This window comes from Sparus aurata, chromosome 10 (assembly GCF_900880675.1).
Source record: "Sparus aurata chromosome 10, fSpaAur1.1, whole genome shotgun sequence".
Classification (NCBI taxonomy): Eukaryota; Metazoa; Chordata; class Actinopteri; order Spariformes; family Sparidae; genus Sparus; species Sparus aurata.
Genome location: NC_044196.1, coordinates 5,082,483 through 5,101,181, shown reverse-complemented (window position 1 = coordinate 5,101,181; position 18,699 = coordinate 5,082,483). Strand labels below are relative to the sequence as shown.

The 18,699-nt window shown below is 40.0% G+C and overlaps 1 protein-coding gene across 2 annotated transcripts; it reads left to right on the top strand.

Annotated features, from left to right (window-relative positions):
- The first annotated feature begins 8,379 nt into the window (after positions 1 to 8,379).
- On the top strand, positions 8,380 to 18,447 carry LOC115590526 (protein FAM111A-like). 2 transcript variants are annotated; one of them, XM_030431903.1, is made up of 4 exons: positions 8,380 to 8,401; positions 8,803 to 8,906; positions 9,469 to 9,537; positions 16,009 to 18,447. In XM_030431903.1, exons 3-4 carry the CDS (start codon positions 9,499 to 9,501, stop codon positions 17,752 to 17,754), a joined length of 1,785 nt encoding a protein of 594 aa, XP_030287763.1. In that variant the 5' UTR covers positions 8,380 to 8,401; positions 8,803 to 8,906; positions 9,469 to 9,498; the 3' UTR covers positions 17,755 to 18,447. The 2 variants fall into 2 exon arrangements, with proteins under 2 accessions (XP_030287763.1, XP_030287764.1); XM_030431904.1 differs by lacking the exons at positions 8,380 to 8,401; positions 8,803 to 8,906 and having other exon boundaries at positions 9,391 to 9,537.
- The last annotated feature ends 252 nt before the right edge of the window (positions 18,448 to 18,699 follow it).

The window sequence follows — 18,699 nt, the reverse complement described above, 5'->3', positions numbered from 1 at the left end:
GCAGGCTGTTTCTGTGCCTGCACCATAGGCAGAATCCCGGGGGGGACAGAGGGGACATGTCCCCCCCTCCAGTCAAGCTGTCCCCCCTAGAATAATTAATCATTTTTAAACAATGCAGTAGCATTTATTGAAAGCACAATGTAAGCGGTGCTCACTATAATCGCGCAATAATGTGCTATTTACATCTTTAAAGTTGTACCCCCCCCCATATCTAGAAATGGTTGAGTCCACCCCACACCCTTTCCAACGGGCGGAGCTAGCAGCTGCAGCAACGTGTGGAGGGAGCCTCCCAAAGGAAACGAAAATTGGAAAGGAGATCTCAGTAGTGTCTCATTCATTTCTCCTAGACAACTATGAGATCTATGTGAGACCAAAGTGAGGCTGCGGCTGATTTCTCCTGTTTCTCAATTGTTTCTCCTGAGAAACAGGTGCAGAAAATCTCAGCTTGGGCTCCCTGTAAGTTTCAAAGGAGATCTCATCAAGCTCTCAGTGAAGTTTCAGAATATCTCCCCAGTGCTAGAAAGGAGCAAGGTTTAAGCGGTAAAGTCTCAAGTCTCACCTATTGCTCCTAAGGAATTCTAGGAGAAACAAATGAGAAATGTTTGAGACCAAAAAAGACTACAACGAGACTGAAATGAGAACTCTCATTGAGCTCCTTTACGGCTCCATAGCCATAAAGGAGCAAACTTTGAATTTTCCATTGGGCTGCTACTCACACCATGCTTCGCGGGGTAAAAGGTGTGTATACCACACAGACATAGTTACATAAGTTACAACAACACACATCCAATTTACAAAAAGCGCCAGGTCCAGGCTGTCTGCAACATTTATCCTGCATTGTTCAAAAGCCTACTCAATTATGAGTGCTGTTAAGCTAAGTTAAAAGCTACAGATAGTGATAGTCACATACAGAGAGGAGAGGAGAGGGAGAGGACAGGACAGGACAAAAGCAGTAATAATTATTTTTGTCATTCTAAAAGACTGTCTGGATATAAATGTCAGAATCAGATATTACTGACATTTTAGATTATTTACAGGACAGTTTTAACCAGTTATGTAAGGGATAATGCACGACGAGGTGTCCATTAACTCCTGTTTATGGACACCTTGAAGGGCATTTTCCCACTTATACCATGGTCACTTGCCAAAGAAAAGAAATTCGGACCATTAATTTACATTTTCATGCGTTTTACATCAAAATATAAAGTTTTTCACAAGCCATAACTTAGTTTCCCTGGTAACGCCTGAGGGTTTGACTAATACCTGGAACAGTCATTACTCTCCCGTAAGATTCTTATGCAACGGAGACGTTGTTCACTCCTCCAGTAAATAGGACGGATCATAGATACGACTTGGCAACGGGAGATATTCTAGTCCGCTCAGCCATGAGCCAGCAAGCTAACGCTATGCTAGCAAGATTCAAAGTCAATAACATTGCATACGTTTGACAGACAGTAAATATAATTTGACAGTATGCTAGCTAACACGATTAGCTAACTAACCAGTCATGTCATTGTCCCCAAATCAATAGCACGATTTTCACGAACAAATGACCGGCCATGTGTAACGTCACTCTGGCCGCAGCCTGAAGCAGAGAGTTGAACAGCGAACGGGATGTGAGATTATTCGCGTATCAGTAAATTTAGAGGGGAAGTGAACTTTCTGCAGCTTGTGTGTTACAGTCGCCACCCTGTGGCGTTCAGAGTATAAGAAATTTCCCAGGGGCCCTTGATGTCCCCTCCTTCAGAGCCACCAGAGCAGCAGCTCAGTCAGAACAGATAATACTTTTTGGGGGCTTGTTTTTCTCAACCCAATCTTGTGCCCATTAAATTGCCAGCAACTCTACAGAGAAAACTGACAAGTAATCTGACGTATGGACACTCTGTCTTGATTTACTGCTAGCCACATATACTCCTAGCCCAGTCTTCCCAGACACTGGGTCCTTAGATCCATCTGTAAAAATGTGACTATATTTGTTAAACTGATTCAGACAACCTAACACATTTTCATAAGGGATATTTTTCCCCCCTCTCTAGCAGGTGTAGATACACCTCAGACAAACGACAAATGTTAGGGTGATGATAATCTGTATCAGAGCTTTCAAAGCTTAAACACCATGCATCTATATATTTTGTCAGATGAAAGGAGCAAACTGGCCAGGTACAGTTTTATATTGAGGCCGGTGTACTTAAAAGTCTGTGTAAATGTATTATTTTATCGGTAAGAAATGGTAGCGACTAAGCAGTGAGTTCACGAGCTGGGTCAGGAACTCACTGTACTAGTAGTTTTCTAGTAGTTCCATGAACTACTAGGAAACACAGTGAACTGAAAGAGTTGGAGTTGTATTAAAAATACTTGTGTCCCCCTCCCACCTCTGAAATCAAAATTTCGTCTTTGCATCCATCCATACCCCAAGTAATTTAAAGACATTAACTCTTTCTTGTGGGCAGCCATACAAGGAGGAGGGACATGGCCTCCTTTTATCCCCTTGGTAAGAGCAATGATTGGCTAATAAGACAGAGGGGCCATGATGCAGCAAAATTAAGTTTAATATGGCAGTGGTGCCTCATACCACTACAATCTGATGTCAGCGGTCTGATGTGAGTATTTAATAAATAATGATTTAAGCAATCAAACAAAAACGACGTTTGAGAGAGAAGCTACAGTTTTTAGTAGAGAGATAATGTACTAAACTAAGGCTACAAACAAAGGATATTGCTCATCTTCTATCAAAACTGTGGTAACCACCCTCTAAAAAGTCACTAACAGGAGTTTGTTCTCATCTTTAAGAGTCCCTCATCTTCTGCTGTAGAGCTGCAACAAGAACATTTTATTCTTTTTGTCAACTGGACATTTCTCTTTTGTCAAGACTGCTGCTAATATTGATTTTTAAGTCATTCAGTGCTTATTGAACTTCATCAGTGTGTCAGAAAATTATTCATGCATAAGCTCCCCAGGTCTCTGTTTCTCTGTTTCTCAGCTCATCATGAGTTTCTTTTTCTTTTAATTTGAGGTAATGACTCAACATCCACTTTCACAGCCGACATGTTTGTCTTTGTGCGTTGTGGTTGTGGGTTGGTTACATTTCGTTGCATGCAAATAGGTGTGTGTCATGAACAGACTTCATTGTAAGTCAGGTACGAGCAATCTTTAAACACACCTTACTTCCTCGTTCATTTTCCATTTTGTCTTTTTTTAAGAAGAGAGCTTTTCCAAACTGTGTTGCAATGACAGTGAGAAAACTGTCTTTGTATTCATGTGAAGTTAGGGACAGATTAACAAGTTAACTGTTAAAAATGGGGATTAAATCTTGACTTGTTGAGCAGTACTGAGTCATGGATTCAGGTCTGTCGAAAGGGTTAACATCATGCATTTGAAACTAATACCAATGTCTAGCGTACCAGGAAGTCACAGGTACATCCTTTATACGCTTGCACGCCATTGCGCTCCGTCATTCGGTGCCAGTTGATCGAGGTTAAGGTAAGACACCCAGTTTCCTCGTTTATATATCAAGTATGAATATGTTTGTTTTTTTTAATGATTACTTCAATTCTATCCTCTAAGCTACAAAGACAAAATAGACAGTGATTAATTGATGAAAAGTAGGGATGTAACACTTTTAATATATAGACATAAATGCAAAAGAAGAAATAATTTATTTGGTTTTCTCAATTCTCCAAAAAACTTCTAACTGTAACATCTTAACTGAGTCCTGATAAATAACCTGTTCGATGCTTTAATGAAGTGACACAGTCCTTTAGTAAAACTTTGTTGAGCGTATTTGTCTGGGTGTTGTCAGGGACTTTGATTTTATTGTTTTATATCTGTTTTAGACTGTCGACATCAGAGGACATAACTGGTTTCAACCGCCTGTTGAGGTTTTGGGTGGAGCCTGATCATTACCACCTTGGTGAGTCATCTCAGGAATATAATAGCTGTTGGCAGGAAACGCAGGGAAATTTTCGAGTTCCATTTGTCACGACAAAACCAAGTGTTTGTTGTGTTACACACAAATCAATTCTTCTAAATCGTTGCTCTAAAATCCAGCCCAGGAAACTGTGCTGTGCCCCTGGCAAAGAAGAATTTTTACTAAATTCAACAAGGAAAAATGGAAAACATCCTATATGGAAAAAAAATTAAAAAAGTCTTTCACAAAAGAAGACAGCAAATGACAAAAGGCGAGTCGTATGTATGGAAATCAGTGATGACACTGAGAAGATTTATGAATCCGCATCAGAGCAGATTCCCTGATGATTCTTACCAGAGAGCACTGGGGCTGAGGAAGGAAAACGTTGGAAAGATCCAACAGTCATTCAGTGAATGGCCGTTAAAGCTGCGAAGACTGGGTGAGTCAGTCTGCAAAGTGATTGTTAATAATGTAACAGGCACAGGCTTTGTGTTGTTTAAAAACTTTATTTTGACAAACGCACATCTATTTGAAGGTTGTGTTGAAGAAGACACACTGAAGGATGGTGTGAAGGTGTTTGTTCTCTTTAACTATAACGATCCTGAGTCATACACAAACTATTGCTACTTTGAGGTAGTTAACTCTTACATCTACATCAAAGAGGATGATCTTGACTATGCTGTACTTGAGCTCAACACTGAGGGCCAGAGGGTATCCAGGCCAAAAACCCAAACAGAGAAAATTAAGATACCACCAGGGCTCCTAAAGCATGTTGGACCAATGCCTCAGAATGGTGAAGCCTGTCTTATTGGTCACCCAAGAGGAGAAGTTAAAAAAATGTTTTGCACACGTATCATTGAGAAAGAGAAGAGGGAGTAGGCTGTCTGTGATAAATTACACCCATACAGAGGCAGTCCTTTCTATGGTAAAATAATCAATCAACTGAATCAACAAGGCAACATAATCAACATAATGCCTGGTGGGAAATTGGCAGAAATAGGGTCAACCTACAACACTTCCATGCACCATGGCTCCACTGGCTCTCCAGTGTTTGATGATCAGTGCCAAGTCTTTGGTTTGCACACTAGAGGATGGCTCTATGGGTTTCCAAAACCAACAGAAAGTGTGATAGAGTTCGCCTTTTCTCTGCATACTATATTGACACACTATGTGAATATGCTTAATACAAAGGGAGATGAAGAGTTGTTAAAGATATTTAAAGAGGAAGCAGAGGGAAACTCAGACCTACAAGAAGTCCTTCAGTCTGTATCTGAAGCACAGGTAGTCAAGGCTGAGTCAGCAGACTTTGGAAACTGTTCTGACTCCTCTGAACCAATGGACACTAATTAAAGGGATCGTTCAACATTTTGAAAATTGGCCCATTGCCATGATCCCTCTAGTCTTAGCAGTAGGTCGTACTACAGTCGTTACTTTTAATTGTCGATCCAAGCTGCTTTTAGATCGGCAGAGCTGAGTACCGAGCGGCGCAGCTACACTACAGAGGCTAATGGAATTTCTTGGTTTCCCTCATCAAACTCAGCAAATACACAACCAAAAAACTCCAAAACGCTGTAGTGGACAAGTTGTGACCTGCACATTCACCACGCTATGAGATAATAATGGAACCAAGCTGATTTGCAATTGTTGACATGTTTTATTACATCTAAAGAACATCTATTTTGTGACACATTTGACTTTTGTCAAATAAAATGCGGCTTCTGTGATTTGGATTATGTTTTTGATTAATTAAAACTTGTTTGGTTCTCTTCAAAATCTGTTTCCTGTCATTTTTCCCCCCCCCTCCCCCAAAAAATAAAAACAAGTTACACTGTAGTTCTGTAGAAGAGCGATAATGTACTAAACTAAGGCTATAAATGTTGGAGACTGGTCAAAACTGTGGTAACCACCCTCTAAAAAGTCACTAACAGGAGTTTGTTCACATATTTAAGAGTCTCTCATCTTCTGCTGTAGAGCTGCAACAAGAACATTTTATTCTTTTTGTCAAATGGACATTCCTCTATTGTCAAGACTGCTGCTAATATTGATTTTGAATTCATTAAATGTTTATTCAACTTCATCAGTGTCAGAAAATTATTCGTGCACAAGTTCCCCATATCTCTGTTTCTCAGCTCATCATGAGTTTCTTTTTTCTTTTTATTCGAAGTAATGACTCAACACGTTCACAGTGAACATGTTTGTCTTTGTGCACTGTGGCTGTTGGTGGGTTAGTTTTCGTCGTATGCAAATAGGTGTGTGTCATGAACAGAGCCGAGTGTAAGGTACGAGCAATCTTTAAACACATCTTTCTTCCTCATTCATTTTCCATTTTGTCCCTTTTTTAATAACTTTCTATTCATGCAAAGTGAGGGACAGAGAAACACATAAAAATACAGGGTACCAGTTTTTTATATCATAGAAGCAATGAAAATCACAGAATTTATCTGTATCGCCTTTGTTTCCCGCTACAGTGTCTGCTGCATAGGACTCAAACTGTACCAACTACACAGGTGTCGCACATCCTTTAAATGTTCTGGAAAATTCTATGAGCAGCTTTATCCTTGACTTTAACTCATGAAGTCCCAGAGTGACACATACTAAACATCCTCATGGGTCATGTGACTTAGTCTTCCCATAATAACTTTTCTAAGATGTCTGTGTGCCAGGTTACCATTAGCGGCAGAGGTAGTTAAATTTGAATAGCTTGTTTTGGGTTGAAAAAAAGGTAAGATTCAAACCATTTAAGAATTGTAATGCACACATAACATGTCCTCTATTACATTTAACCTGTTGTGAACACTTGTCATGAACAAGTTTATATAAAACAAGTCAGGTAAATATCATTGTGACATATATGTCACATTGGACCTTTAACCTCAAATTGTCATGGAAAACCTAATGTGACATATATGTCACAATAAGACAATTATATTATGATCTGCTCAGTTAACTTAAATTATTCAATGATATTTTTAGTGTATTATATGTTGTTCAATTCAAAGCATATTAAAACAAAAATCACATTTTATGAGTCCAATTATTAATGAAATATGTAAGCAAACCATCAGTACATAAAATAAAAAGCCTATATCACTTTTTCTACCCTATATTATTTGAAAATGTAATGAAAATAAATAAATAATAAAAATCAAAAATATTAATTGAAAAATGTGATTTAATTTTATCTGCAGTATGGATAAGAATCAATATAGTGTTCAGGATGCATTTGCAGTAATCCAAGGAGACGACAGTCAGGGATGTGAAAGTAGCTCAGATGAAGACCTTGAAGACCCTGATTACACTCCCAGACATGGAGAATGACAGGTCAAGTGAGTCTAGTGATTCAGACTGCAGTGACTTAGGTGATTTAGATGAAGTGCCTCAACCAAAGATAAACCCTGGACAGCAAAATACAACTACCGAGGACAATGACACATCTCCACCATCACCTCCCAAAAGAGTTCATGTTGGAGTTCCAGATGATGTTCGCGTGGACCAGGTTGCACACTGGCCTCTGAAATGCGACAAGCGTGGCCATTGCAAATTCTGCAAAATCAATGCAACCACCACCCTTTGTGTGAAATGTGAGGTGCATCTTTGCTCCACTGAAGAAATAAATTGTTTCAAATCTTTCCATTTGGCCTAGGCTTAACTGCCACACATGTTGATAACAATGGTTCAAACATGGTCCTGAGAATACAAAAGTTTTTTGTTATCACACTTTTGTGATTTTTATGTTTACAAGTGTACAAGTCTGTTGCTTTCTACAGCTACAGTAATGTATTAAGACCTCCAATATGAAGAGGCAGTCTGTTTTTGCAATTTGCAATTTTTTGTATTGTGAAATAAATGAAACATTTCGCTGTTTAAGGTTTTGTTGTTAAACCTAACAGGTAAAATTATAATATTGTGGAAACACACATAACAAGACATAAGATAACAAGACAAAGCTTTGTTTTCAAGCCAAAAAAGACTAAGGATGATTAATTTTCAAATGAGGAATGAATTTACCATTAACACCAACTGAAAGATCTTTGACACTAGGGAGTGTTATTTAGAGAAAAAATGTCAGAAATTAGTTCTATGTGGTCTGTTTAGTCTGTTTTATTTCCTTGATGGAGAAATTATCCAGGTTCTTAACACTCAATGTGACATATATGTAACATTACAGATCTCTGACTGTGGGGGATGGTATTTTGAAAAAAATGTCAGAAATGTGTTCTATGTCGTCTATTTAGTCTGTTTTATGCTCCTCATCATTTTCCTCTAAGGAGAAATGTATCATGGTTCTTATGGGTTAACATGTTAACTGTTGAAATGGGGATTAAATCTTGACTTGTTGAGCAGTACTGGGTCATGGATTTGGGCGTGTCGAAAGGGTTAACTGGATGGATTTGACAGTCAAATGAGAAGACGAGTGTACCAGGAAATAACCTGTACTTCCTTTATATGCTCGCATGTCATTGCGCTCCAACGTTCACTGGCAGTCAATCAAAGGTAAGATGCCCAGATTCTTCTTTTAAATATAAAGTATGAATGTTTTTGTTTTTTAAATGATTACTTTATTACTATTTTTATGATTAGTTTATTACTATATCTAAGCTACACAAAAAAACTAATCAATCAACAGTGATAAGTTAGGCTTAGAAAATAGGATGAGATGTAACATATTTAATATTAGAAAAGAAAGAATAATTTATTTGGGTTTCTCCATTCTCCAAAAAAACCGTCTGTTGTATTGCGGCTGAACTTCTAACTGTAACATCTTAACTGAGTCCTGATAGATAACTGTTTGATGCTTTAATGAAGTTACACAGTCCTTTAGTAAAACTTTGTCGCACGTATTTCTGTGGGCTGTGTCACGGAGTTTTACATTTATTGTTTTATATCTGTTTTAGACAGTCGACAGCCCTTATTTGCCCAGAGGACATAACTGGTTTCAACCATCCGTTAGTTGGGGGGTTTTGGAGGGTTTGGGTGGAGCCTAATCATTAATACTCTGGTGAGTCATCTCAGTAATATTAAAGCTGTTGGCAGGACACCCGGGGAAATGTTCTAGTTCTGTTTGTCGCGACAAAACCAAGTGTTTGTTGTATTACACACAAATCAATTCTTCTTCGCTGCTCTAAAAGCCAACACAGGAAATTGCGCTGTGCCCCTGGCAACTACTGTTTCTAGAGTGGCAAAGAAGAAGTTTTTACCAATTTCAACAACAGGAACCTTAACAAAAAAATTTGTAGATGCATCGCACAAAACTGCACGATGAAACTGCACTCCCCAAACCTTATGAGACAATGAGGGAACACATTTCATGTAGGCTGAAAGATGTACAGGCAAACAGCTTTTGGACCTCTGACATGTCATGACATGTCCTCATCAATGTAATGCTTACGCTGAATTGTCCTGCTGGGTAAGACTGGCATTATATGGTTATGTTTCTGGTGTTTATGGTTTGAAACATTTGAACTAAATGTATTATTGTGTTGATGGAACATTGTGATGCAGAAATCAGCCTCAGCTTGTCCAACTGATTTGTTTGTTTTGTGAATGCATCATTTTATCAGGACAATCCTCGCAGCACCAGCTTGATCACCATGGAGAGTAAACGGCCAGGTGGAGCCGTAGGCCCTCAGGTGAGTTCTCTTCATCAGCTGATTGGAATATAAATACATTTATTAAAACTTTTTGAGGTGGTTTAAGTTAAAGGCACAGTTCACCCACAAATTACACTTAGGTCATTATCTCCTCCCTCCATGCTGATCTAAAGTTAGGTAAAGTTTCGTAGCGCACAAGACATTTCTGGAGTAATTATTATACCGGACGAGCTGTATGGAGCCATTTTATGTTTTTGTTGGTTTGTTTGTTTTTTCCGTTTCAAAACCCTTAAAAAGCCTCCAGCTACTTCTGTTTTGCTGTGGATCTCCAGATATGTTTGGTCATCCGGATAATCTCCACAGATAAACACCACTTTGTGATGTTTGAAGTGTAAATTAAATGTGTAGCAGTAAGAAGCTAATGTTAGGATACAAACAGAGGACATCGTGGTCACATGACTTAAACATCACCACCACTAAGAGTCTTACTGCACAATTACTATCCAGGTATTCTATAAACTGATCAGTGTACAAGTTGTAAAGTCAGAGTTAGGATAGCTCATAACTAAAGTGGGCCTGTAAAGACGGACTCGTGAGTCAACCCAGTCTCACAGGAAAATGTATAATAGCTACGTTGGTGCCCCGGGCAAAATGTAGTAGTTTAACAATAACGGCTCTGAAATGTATACCATTTTTTGGGGGCAAAATTCTTTTCTTTTCTTTTTTTTGAAAAATCTGTTTATTGGTAATTTTTAGTTAAGCACATATACAAATCACAAATTCAGTAAATGTACACAATACATTTGATCTTCTACTTAAAGTGAAACATAATGTCCCTGATCCACCTGACATGGGATGGGGGTTTAGAGCTCTTCCAATTAAATAGTATTTAACTACGGGCAAGTAAGATAGTAATAGCCACAACATTGTACATATTTAGTGGCCAGTCACAGTCGCCAGGTCTTAGACAAAATAAAGCTATCAAAGGATGTGGATCAATACCCATACTAAAAACCTCACTCAAGGAGTTAAATATTGCAAGCCAGAATGTGCGATGAGTGGGACATGTCGAAACATATGCATTAAGGTCGCCGGTGCATGTTTGCACCAGTCACATGTAGATGTAAATGTACATGTACATGTAAATCTTAGCCAGTTTGGCCTTGGTTAAGTGAACAAGGTGAACAATGTTAAATTGTAGAAGGCCATATCTACTACATGAGAACGATGAGTGTTGCTCTAAAACTGACTTCCACAGATCATTAGAGAGAGATGTGCCAAGAATTTCCTCCCAGAGTGTCCTAATATTGGCAGTGGGCTGAGGATTTATGTTGGTGAGTGTGTCATAGATCCTTGTGATGGCACCCTTATGACTTGCCTTTGTGGCTAGAAGAGTATCTATGGGTGTCTCTGGAGCTAACTCAGGGAAAGGATGGTAACCCTTTCAGACAGAGTCCCTAATCTGAAAATTACAGAAGTGATGTGTCTGGGATAGGCCAAATTTTCCTGCTAGTTGAGCGAATGATGCAAAGACCCCCTCAATATACAGATCTTTAACAACTTGTATTTCGTTCCCATGCCATGCGTGAAAAGACAGATCTAACTGGGCTGGTGTAAAGAGGTGGTTCGACACAATGGGTGCCATTTAGGAGACTTTTTTCAGGCCAAATTGCTTCCTAAACTACAACCAAATTTTAAGTGTGTGAGCAATGACCGGATTAATGTATGTACGAATTGCAAGAGGTAATGGGGAAGTTACTAAGGAGTGAAAAGGAAGACCATGTGCTTCTATCTTCACCCATTCAGATGCATGCTCAAGAGGATTGCGTTGTGATTACTTTCTGAATGTTGCTAGCCCAGTAATAATAGAGACGGTTGGGCATAGACATCCCTCCCGATGTTTTGGTCTTTGTAAAAAGGCCTTACTAATCCGAGGCTGCATATTTTACATATTGACCTTGTAGCTGGAGAGCTTCTTGAACTCTTCCAGCCTAGATAGAATGGATGAAAGGGACATTGCAGGGTTGGTAATATATAGGAGAAGGTCGTCCACATATAATGACACCTTGTACATCCTGTCACCTCTGATTATCCCCTCGAAGGAGCGACACTGTCTTAAACTGCAAGTGGCGCAATCACTAAGTCAACAAGCAGCGGTAATAGGGGGCATCCCTGTCTCATTCCGCGGTACAAAGGGATGTAGCTTGATTGTACCTCATTTGCTGGCCAAATTGCGGCCAAATAAGGGAACTGGTCCTCCAATGTGGACATAACATCGTTCCCTGTGGCCCCAGTTGCTTCCCCTGCCTTCTCGATATTTGCTTTGACAAAGGCAGATGCAACCCAGATAACAAATTGTTTATGGCCCAAATTTGGACCAAATGTGGCTTGCCATTTTGGATAAGCTTTGGAATGATGTACGGCCCAAATTTGGCCCAACTCTGGCATGCCAAGAAAAAAACTAATCTCAGCTAAAAGTGAGCCAAAAGGGATTTTGGAATTCCAAAGTGTTGCCGGACCTATCCCAAAGAGAGGCCAAAACCCCATAACCTTGCCAAAAACTAGCCTAAACTGATCCAAAAGGATGCCATAATTGAACCAAAGTGATGCCACAATATATTTTTTAATTATATTTATTTATTTATTTATTTATTCATTCATTCATTCATTCATTCATTTATACATGTGGAAACTATGTCCTAGTATCCTAGGCTCATGTGCTATTTATGTGTTATAACTGTATGTATAAAAAACGAAACTGGTTATTCTGGTGTCTCTTGCTCATCAATTAATTTTAAGACATTTGTTTTTTTTAACACAAATTTATACTGTCGGCCGGCTGGCGCCTGGCAGCCGATTTTTCCTCCCCCCCCTCCCTATCCCCTGCCCAGTAGAACCACCGTTTAATTGCATCAGCGATGCTCAGATCAGTGGCTTCAATGCATACAGGGTTACGTCTGACAGCATCTGAAAATGACATAACAAATAAAAGAAAAACAATTCAGCAGAAAAACTTAATCTGGTAATAATATTATAATAACAATAACAATAATAATAATAAATACAATAAAATCAGTCAACATGGGTGCAGGATAATCCTTACCTGTCACAACTGCCCTGAGGTGGAGCTTTTCAAACAGCACTTTCCCATTCAGGCCGCGCCATGATATGGTCTTCGCAAGATCATTTTTGATGCCTGCTTCAGAATGCGCCACACAGTTTCTTTAACTGTTGCCCCTCCCACCAATCCAAGAGTGATGACCTAAAGTACAAAAAGAAAAAAACAACAAAATTAGGAATTCAAAATAAAAGAGTCCCATTTTCCATCATCTATTCGGCATAACCATAAATTTAAAAAAGAAAAGAAGAAAGCAGAAAGATAAGAAAGAAAACAGCTCACCAGTTTGTTACGGAGGTCTGGTTGACTTCCTAGATCCCTCTCAAGAGCATACAGGGCAGGCTTATCATTCAAGGGAAATATGTTAGTGGTGGGAATCCCTGTGACAGCATTGGTGGATCTCTGCATGTCTTGGATCATTCGGATTATGTTCTTTTGCTGATCCATCAGAATTTGTTGATTGACAAGAACTTCTTTCAGAAGAGCTGAAAAAAGAATCGTCTAGTTCAAAAGGGTAGTTTTAAATTATCAAGGCATGTACAATCATGGATGAAAATATTGGGACCCTTTTTCACCAGAGACCTTGTCTGTGTACATGGCATTATGAAATCTAAAGACTGATAAAAATCAAGGGGTATAATGCAAGGTTATTAGTCATCTCAGTAGGACAATGACCTAAAACACCAAAAAGTAAAAAGTAACCAGATATGATCCTAAAGTGGCCATCAATGAGTCTATTCAAGTCTCATAAAAAACCTGTGGAGAGATCTCAAGACAACAGTTGGAAGAAGGCACCCTTCAAACTTGCTTCCACACATTTGGTTGCAGCCTCTCATGTACCCATGATAGGGTGGACTGATAGGCTGGGCTGCTGCTGTTTCTGCCATGCTGCTGCTCTGCTGCTGCTCTGAAAAAACAATGAACTAACTTCACTCCAAGTTGTAACTATCTAGTGATCCATAACACTATAAGACAAACTAATATGCAAAATTCTTCAGATAGTTTATTAAACTGTTCTCTCTCCGCTTTAACTGCTACAAAACCATGGCAACACAAACCAACAAAAACATGTTCACATAATTACAAAAACAGGTGGAGTGTATATTGTGGGAGACATACACCTGTGTTTGTATGCAGGCTATGCTCAATTTAAAATGTAATCCTGCCAAGTAGCCTAATCTCTGTTTTATCAAATATACCGGTAATCTGATAACCTATCTGACCCCTTGGTCGCACTTCACTGCATGCGGAAGCTGTGCGCGGGTGGTTGTACTGGGAGGGTACTTCTCCTCCTCTCTCCGCGCCCACTCGTATTCACTCGATTTTCCACATACACGTCATTTTTCCAGGTAGAAAAGCGCTACATAAATACAGACCATTTACCATTTTACAAGCAACAACTTAATTAATCATTTTATTTATTTTATTGTGAAAATTGACCGGATTCTCTCGCCTTATCTGTGCCCGTCTTTCTGTCTCGGCGCTCGCGGCTCGCGTGAAAAAAAGAACTGAACCGATCTGAAGCGCTGCAGGCGCGAGCACTGCGCTCCAGAGCGCGAGATGTGAGACCAGGCAGACCGGTTAACATATGCACCTATCTGAAAGCTGGATAGACCCGATCGTACCAGACAAGAAGTCGGGCACAGAAAAGGCGAGAGAATCCGGTCAATTTTCAAAATAAAATATTTAAATGATGATTAATTAAGTTGTTGCTTGTCCGTCTATAAATATTTGTCAGTCCCGCGGGCAGTGCGTCCGGGCTGTGATTCGCGTCCATGTATGTCAGATGTGTGTCCGAAGCTAAGAAAATACAGCCCAGCCCACCGCCGTCAACTCGGCTCGGCGGCCGGGACTAGCCAACTCGGCCCCGCTCGAGAGAGCCCCGCGCCTCGCCTGGGCTGTATTTATTTAGCTTCGGACACACATCTGACAGCCACCACAACAGGGCCACCGCCACCAGCGCTCAGAGACGATTTAATTATCCTCATCATCATCTAGCTAGCGTTGTGTAGGCTAACGTTAACGTTAGCCTACACAAACGATCAGATCAAAAATGCATTTAAACCTCCGCCAGTCATGTTATTCATTAGGCTATATAGAATGCAAGTTGCGTACATGACTCGCGTCTCGAACAGATCAAACAAAACCATTAAACTTGTGGTTAGCAGAAACAAACGACTTTGGAGAGAAGGAAAACATGTACTCACCTCCAGTGATCACGCCGAGAAATGAAGTGCGATCTCTCGTAACCGTTAAAAAGTTGCCGGTCTCTGTGCAGACTTTTGGCAAGCCAGAGGGATGCCAAAGCGCTCCCGTAAAATCATGAATGCGAACACGCTCAAAAACATTATGGTCCCGCTCATTGCCTTTTTGGCTGGTTAACCAGATATAAGCCAAAACTCGGCCAAAATAACATTGCGCCATTTATTTATTATGGCAGATCATAACAAAACCAAACCTGACCCACAAATATAATCCTTTGCCAAAACAACCCCAAAGAGGCCAGATATATGCCACAAAAGAGCCAAAATGATTTGCTATCTGGGAACCCACACGGTGACTTGAACTCGTGTTTAGACCTATTAAGTGTGAGCCAGAGCGTTGCAGGATATGCGAGCGAGTATTTCACACCAGCCTCCTGAAGTTGTTTCTTTACTGGGTTGAAAACAGCTCTCCTTCGAACCAGGTCAATGCTGAGGTCCGGGTAAAAGCTGATCTTCTGTCCCCGGTATGTCAGCTGCCCAGCCCGCTCCCAGGATAAGCGTAGAATTAGTTCTTTCGTCAGGTAGTGATCCAGATGTGCAATCATGGCTCGAGGGGGCCCGTTCTCCTAGGGCGGTCTGAGGGCACAGTGAGCGCGGTCCACTGCTGGTTTACGAGGGAAGCTGTCCTCCCACTAAGACCTCCACCAGGAAAGTTTCCATGAAGGTGGTAGGATGGCCGCCTTCAATTTTTTCCGGGAGACCAACAACTCTGATGTTCTGCCTTTGTGATGTGCTTTCCTGGTCATCCACACGAGCATGGAGTTTTTCATTCTCAAACTTGAGATCACACACACTTGATCATTAACCTGTTCGTATTAAATAGTATAAAAATCATTCAATAATTTTACATCTGTCAGATGTGTTATTTAAATGTAACTTGCCACAAAACATTATAGTAATCAAGAATAGCCTTTGGAAAGATTGCAAATGCAGAAAATCTAAACCAAATTTGGACCCAATCTTAAAAACATTACATTACAAATTCGACAGGGAACGTAATACAGCCACATGAGAGGGAAGGAGGCGAATTATGGTGTGATACACTGCATGTACAAAAAAGACTGCATTTTTTTTATTACATTGAAGGATGTGTAACCTTACTTTTTTCTTCACTCTGATTTTTTGCAGGGTGGGCGTGGACATCATTTCAAAGTGAAATTCAGCGGCAAAGACAGCAGAGAATACACTGTTGATTGTGATCAACCTTGCACAGTGCTGGAGGAAATACAAACAAAACAGAAATACAAACAGCTGAATTATTCAGAGAAAAACCTTGTCATTCAGCTGGGAAAGGGAGATGATTATATTGTTGCAACTCATTTCCCTTCTTCTTGTGTCAAGAGTGGTGAGGTTCTGACCATATCAAGTGAACCTGAATTGGTCGAAGATGCAAAAATCCAACCTGCCACAGCAATACATTCAAGAGACAGATATTCTGTTTTCTACATTGATACAGTCGGAGGAACAAACGCCAAAACAAAAAAAATATTTACTAATAATGCTGTCAAAAAGTTCAAGTATCTGTGTGTTTATGGGGAGAAGGGGACAACGGTGGAAGAGGCTCTGCAAAGAGACGGTCGATTCAGTGATGATGTCTGCAACTTCACTTTGTCTAACAATGAAAATCCTGACTGCCTCACTGAACCTGTAGACAATGTTGACAGCTTAAATGGAAACAAATTCAAGATATGTCTTCCACGGAAGAAGAGAGCAAATGATAAAAAACAGCAGGAAAACACAGGTGCATCGCATTTTCCACAGAACAGGCGCGTTACAAGATCAACATCGGTCCTAAATGTAGTACATCAGAGAGGAAAAAGTGTCAGAGCAGAAATGAAAAAAAGAGACAGCAGTGTTGACAATGAGGAGATACTGCGTAAGCAGCTTCCAGTTCTGAACAAACTGATGCAGAGCAGATTCCCTGGTGATTCTTATCAGAAAGCAGTAGAGCTGAGGAAGGAAGACTTTGGAAAGATCCAACAGTCATTCAGTGAAGTGCACAGAGTCAAGAAGCTGCTGAAGCTGGGTGAGTCAGTCTGCAAAGTGATTGTTAAGGATGGACGTGTGGGCACAGGCTTTGTGTTGTTTGACAACTTCATCTTGACTAACGCACATCTATTTGGAGGTTGTGTTGAAGCAGAAACACTGAAGAAGGATGTGGAGGTGTATGTTCTCTTTAACTATGATGATCCTGAGCCAGACACAAACTATTGCTACTTCCAGCTAGCTAACTCTTACATCTACATCAAAGAGGATGATCTTGACTATGCTGTACTTGAGCTCAACACTGAGGGCCATATGGTATCCAACCATAAAACCCAAACAGAGAAAATTAAGATACCACCAGGGCTCCTAAAGCATGTTGGTCCAATGTCTCAGAATGGTGAAGCCTGTCTTATCGGTCACCCGGGAGGAGACGTGAAAAAAATGGATCCCACATGTATCATTGAGAAAGAGAAGAGAGGGCAGGCTGTCGATGATCATTTACATCCATACAAAGACAGTCCTTTCATTCTCCACTCAATCAGTCACCTCATCAGAGAGCAAGGTATTGAAAACATAATGATTGGTGGGAAATTGGAAGAAAAAAGGTCGACCTACAACACTTTCATGTACCATGGCTCCTCTGGCTCTCCAGTGTTTGATGCTCAGTGCAAAGTCTTTGGTTTGCACACTGGAGGATATGTCTATGGGTTTCCAAATACACACATAGAGAGTGTGATAGAGTATGCCCAGCCACTGTGTACTATATTGAAACACTTTGTGAATATGCTTAAGACAAAGAGACATGAAGAGTTGTTAAAGAGATTTAAGGAAGCAGCAATGGGAAACTCAGAAATACAAAAAGTCCTGAAGACTGTATCTGAAGCATAGGTAGTCAAGGCTGGGGGGGGGGGCTTTTTCAGATGCAAAGTCTCAGTGTCAGTTCTGTGCTACTACACGAGCATTGTAGGCTGCTCGACCAGTACTGTGCATGTGCAACTCTCAACAGAGATGAGATAGAAGCGAGATGTCTCACTCCCTTAGCAATGTCAAACATCGGCTTCAGAAAAAAAACAATGTGTCTTATTCAGAATGTTATTGAGACTCTGGATGTAGTCTTATATCTGATGCTTTCCTCGTTTTAAGCGTGATAGTGTTTCTAACTTAGCGTTTTTCTTTTTCTTTTAGACATGCTAATTTCTGTGTAAACATGGTTTTCTTTTATTTTACTGCTTTGCTCCTGTAATCGAACCTCACTTAAGAAGCTGGTCAACTATTATCACAACTATCTACCTTAATTTTTTTGTGACTTGGTTTAGATAATAAGTGAAACAATCTGGACTGGGCCGGACATACTTCTAAAACTGATGGCAACTGATTGCTTCCCTTTCCCGTAGCAAGCTGTGTGGGTTGTAACATAATGTGACAATTGTTGGGTTTGTACCAAACAAATATGTTTTATTACATCTGGAGAACATCTGTTTTGTGACATATTTGACCATTAAAATGCAGCTTCTGTGATTTGGATGATGTTTTTGATTAATTTTGCAGCACTTATTAAAACTTGTCTGGTGCTCTTCAAAATCTGTTTCCTGTCATTGTTTTTTCCCACTCATGATGTTACATTGTTGTTCCCAACATTTTCTCTTCTCATTCTATAAAGGGTTGACCGTCTTGACCAATTAAGTTTTATCCATGTCCACACTATCTCAGAGTTCACTGAGCCTTAGTAACACAACTGTGTAATAGGAAACACTCTTTTTACAGAACGTTGACTCACTTCATGTAAGTGCTCAGGCTGTTTACTTAAGAACTGGTTTCACTTCCACTGACAAC

What these genes read in the sequence shown, in the direction of transcription:
- LOC115590526 (XM_030431903.1), top strand. Translation starts at nt 9,499, where the DNA reads ATGGAGAGTAAACGGCCAGGTGGAGCCGTAGGCCCTCAG. An exon ending in GTGGAGCCGTAGGCCCTCAG is followed by an intron (nt 9,538 to 16,008) that starts GTGAGTTCTCTT and finishes GATTTTTTGCAG; the next exon opens with GGTGGGCGTGGACATCATTT.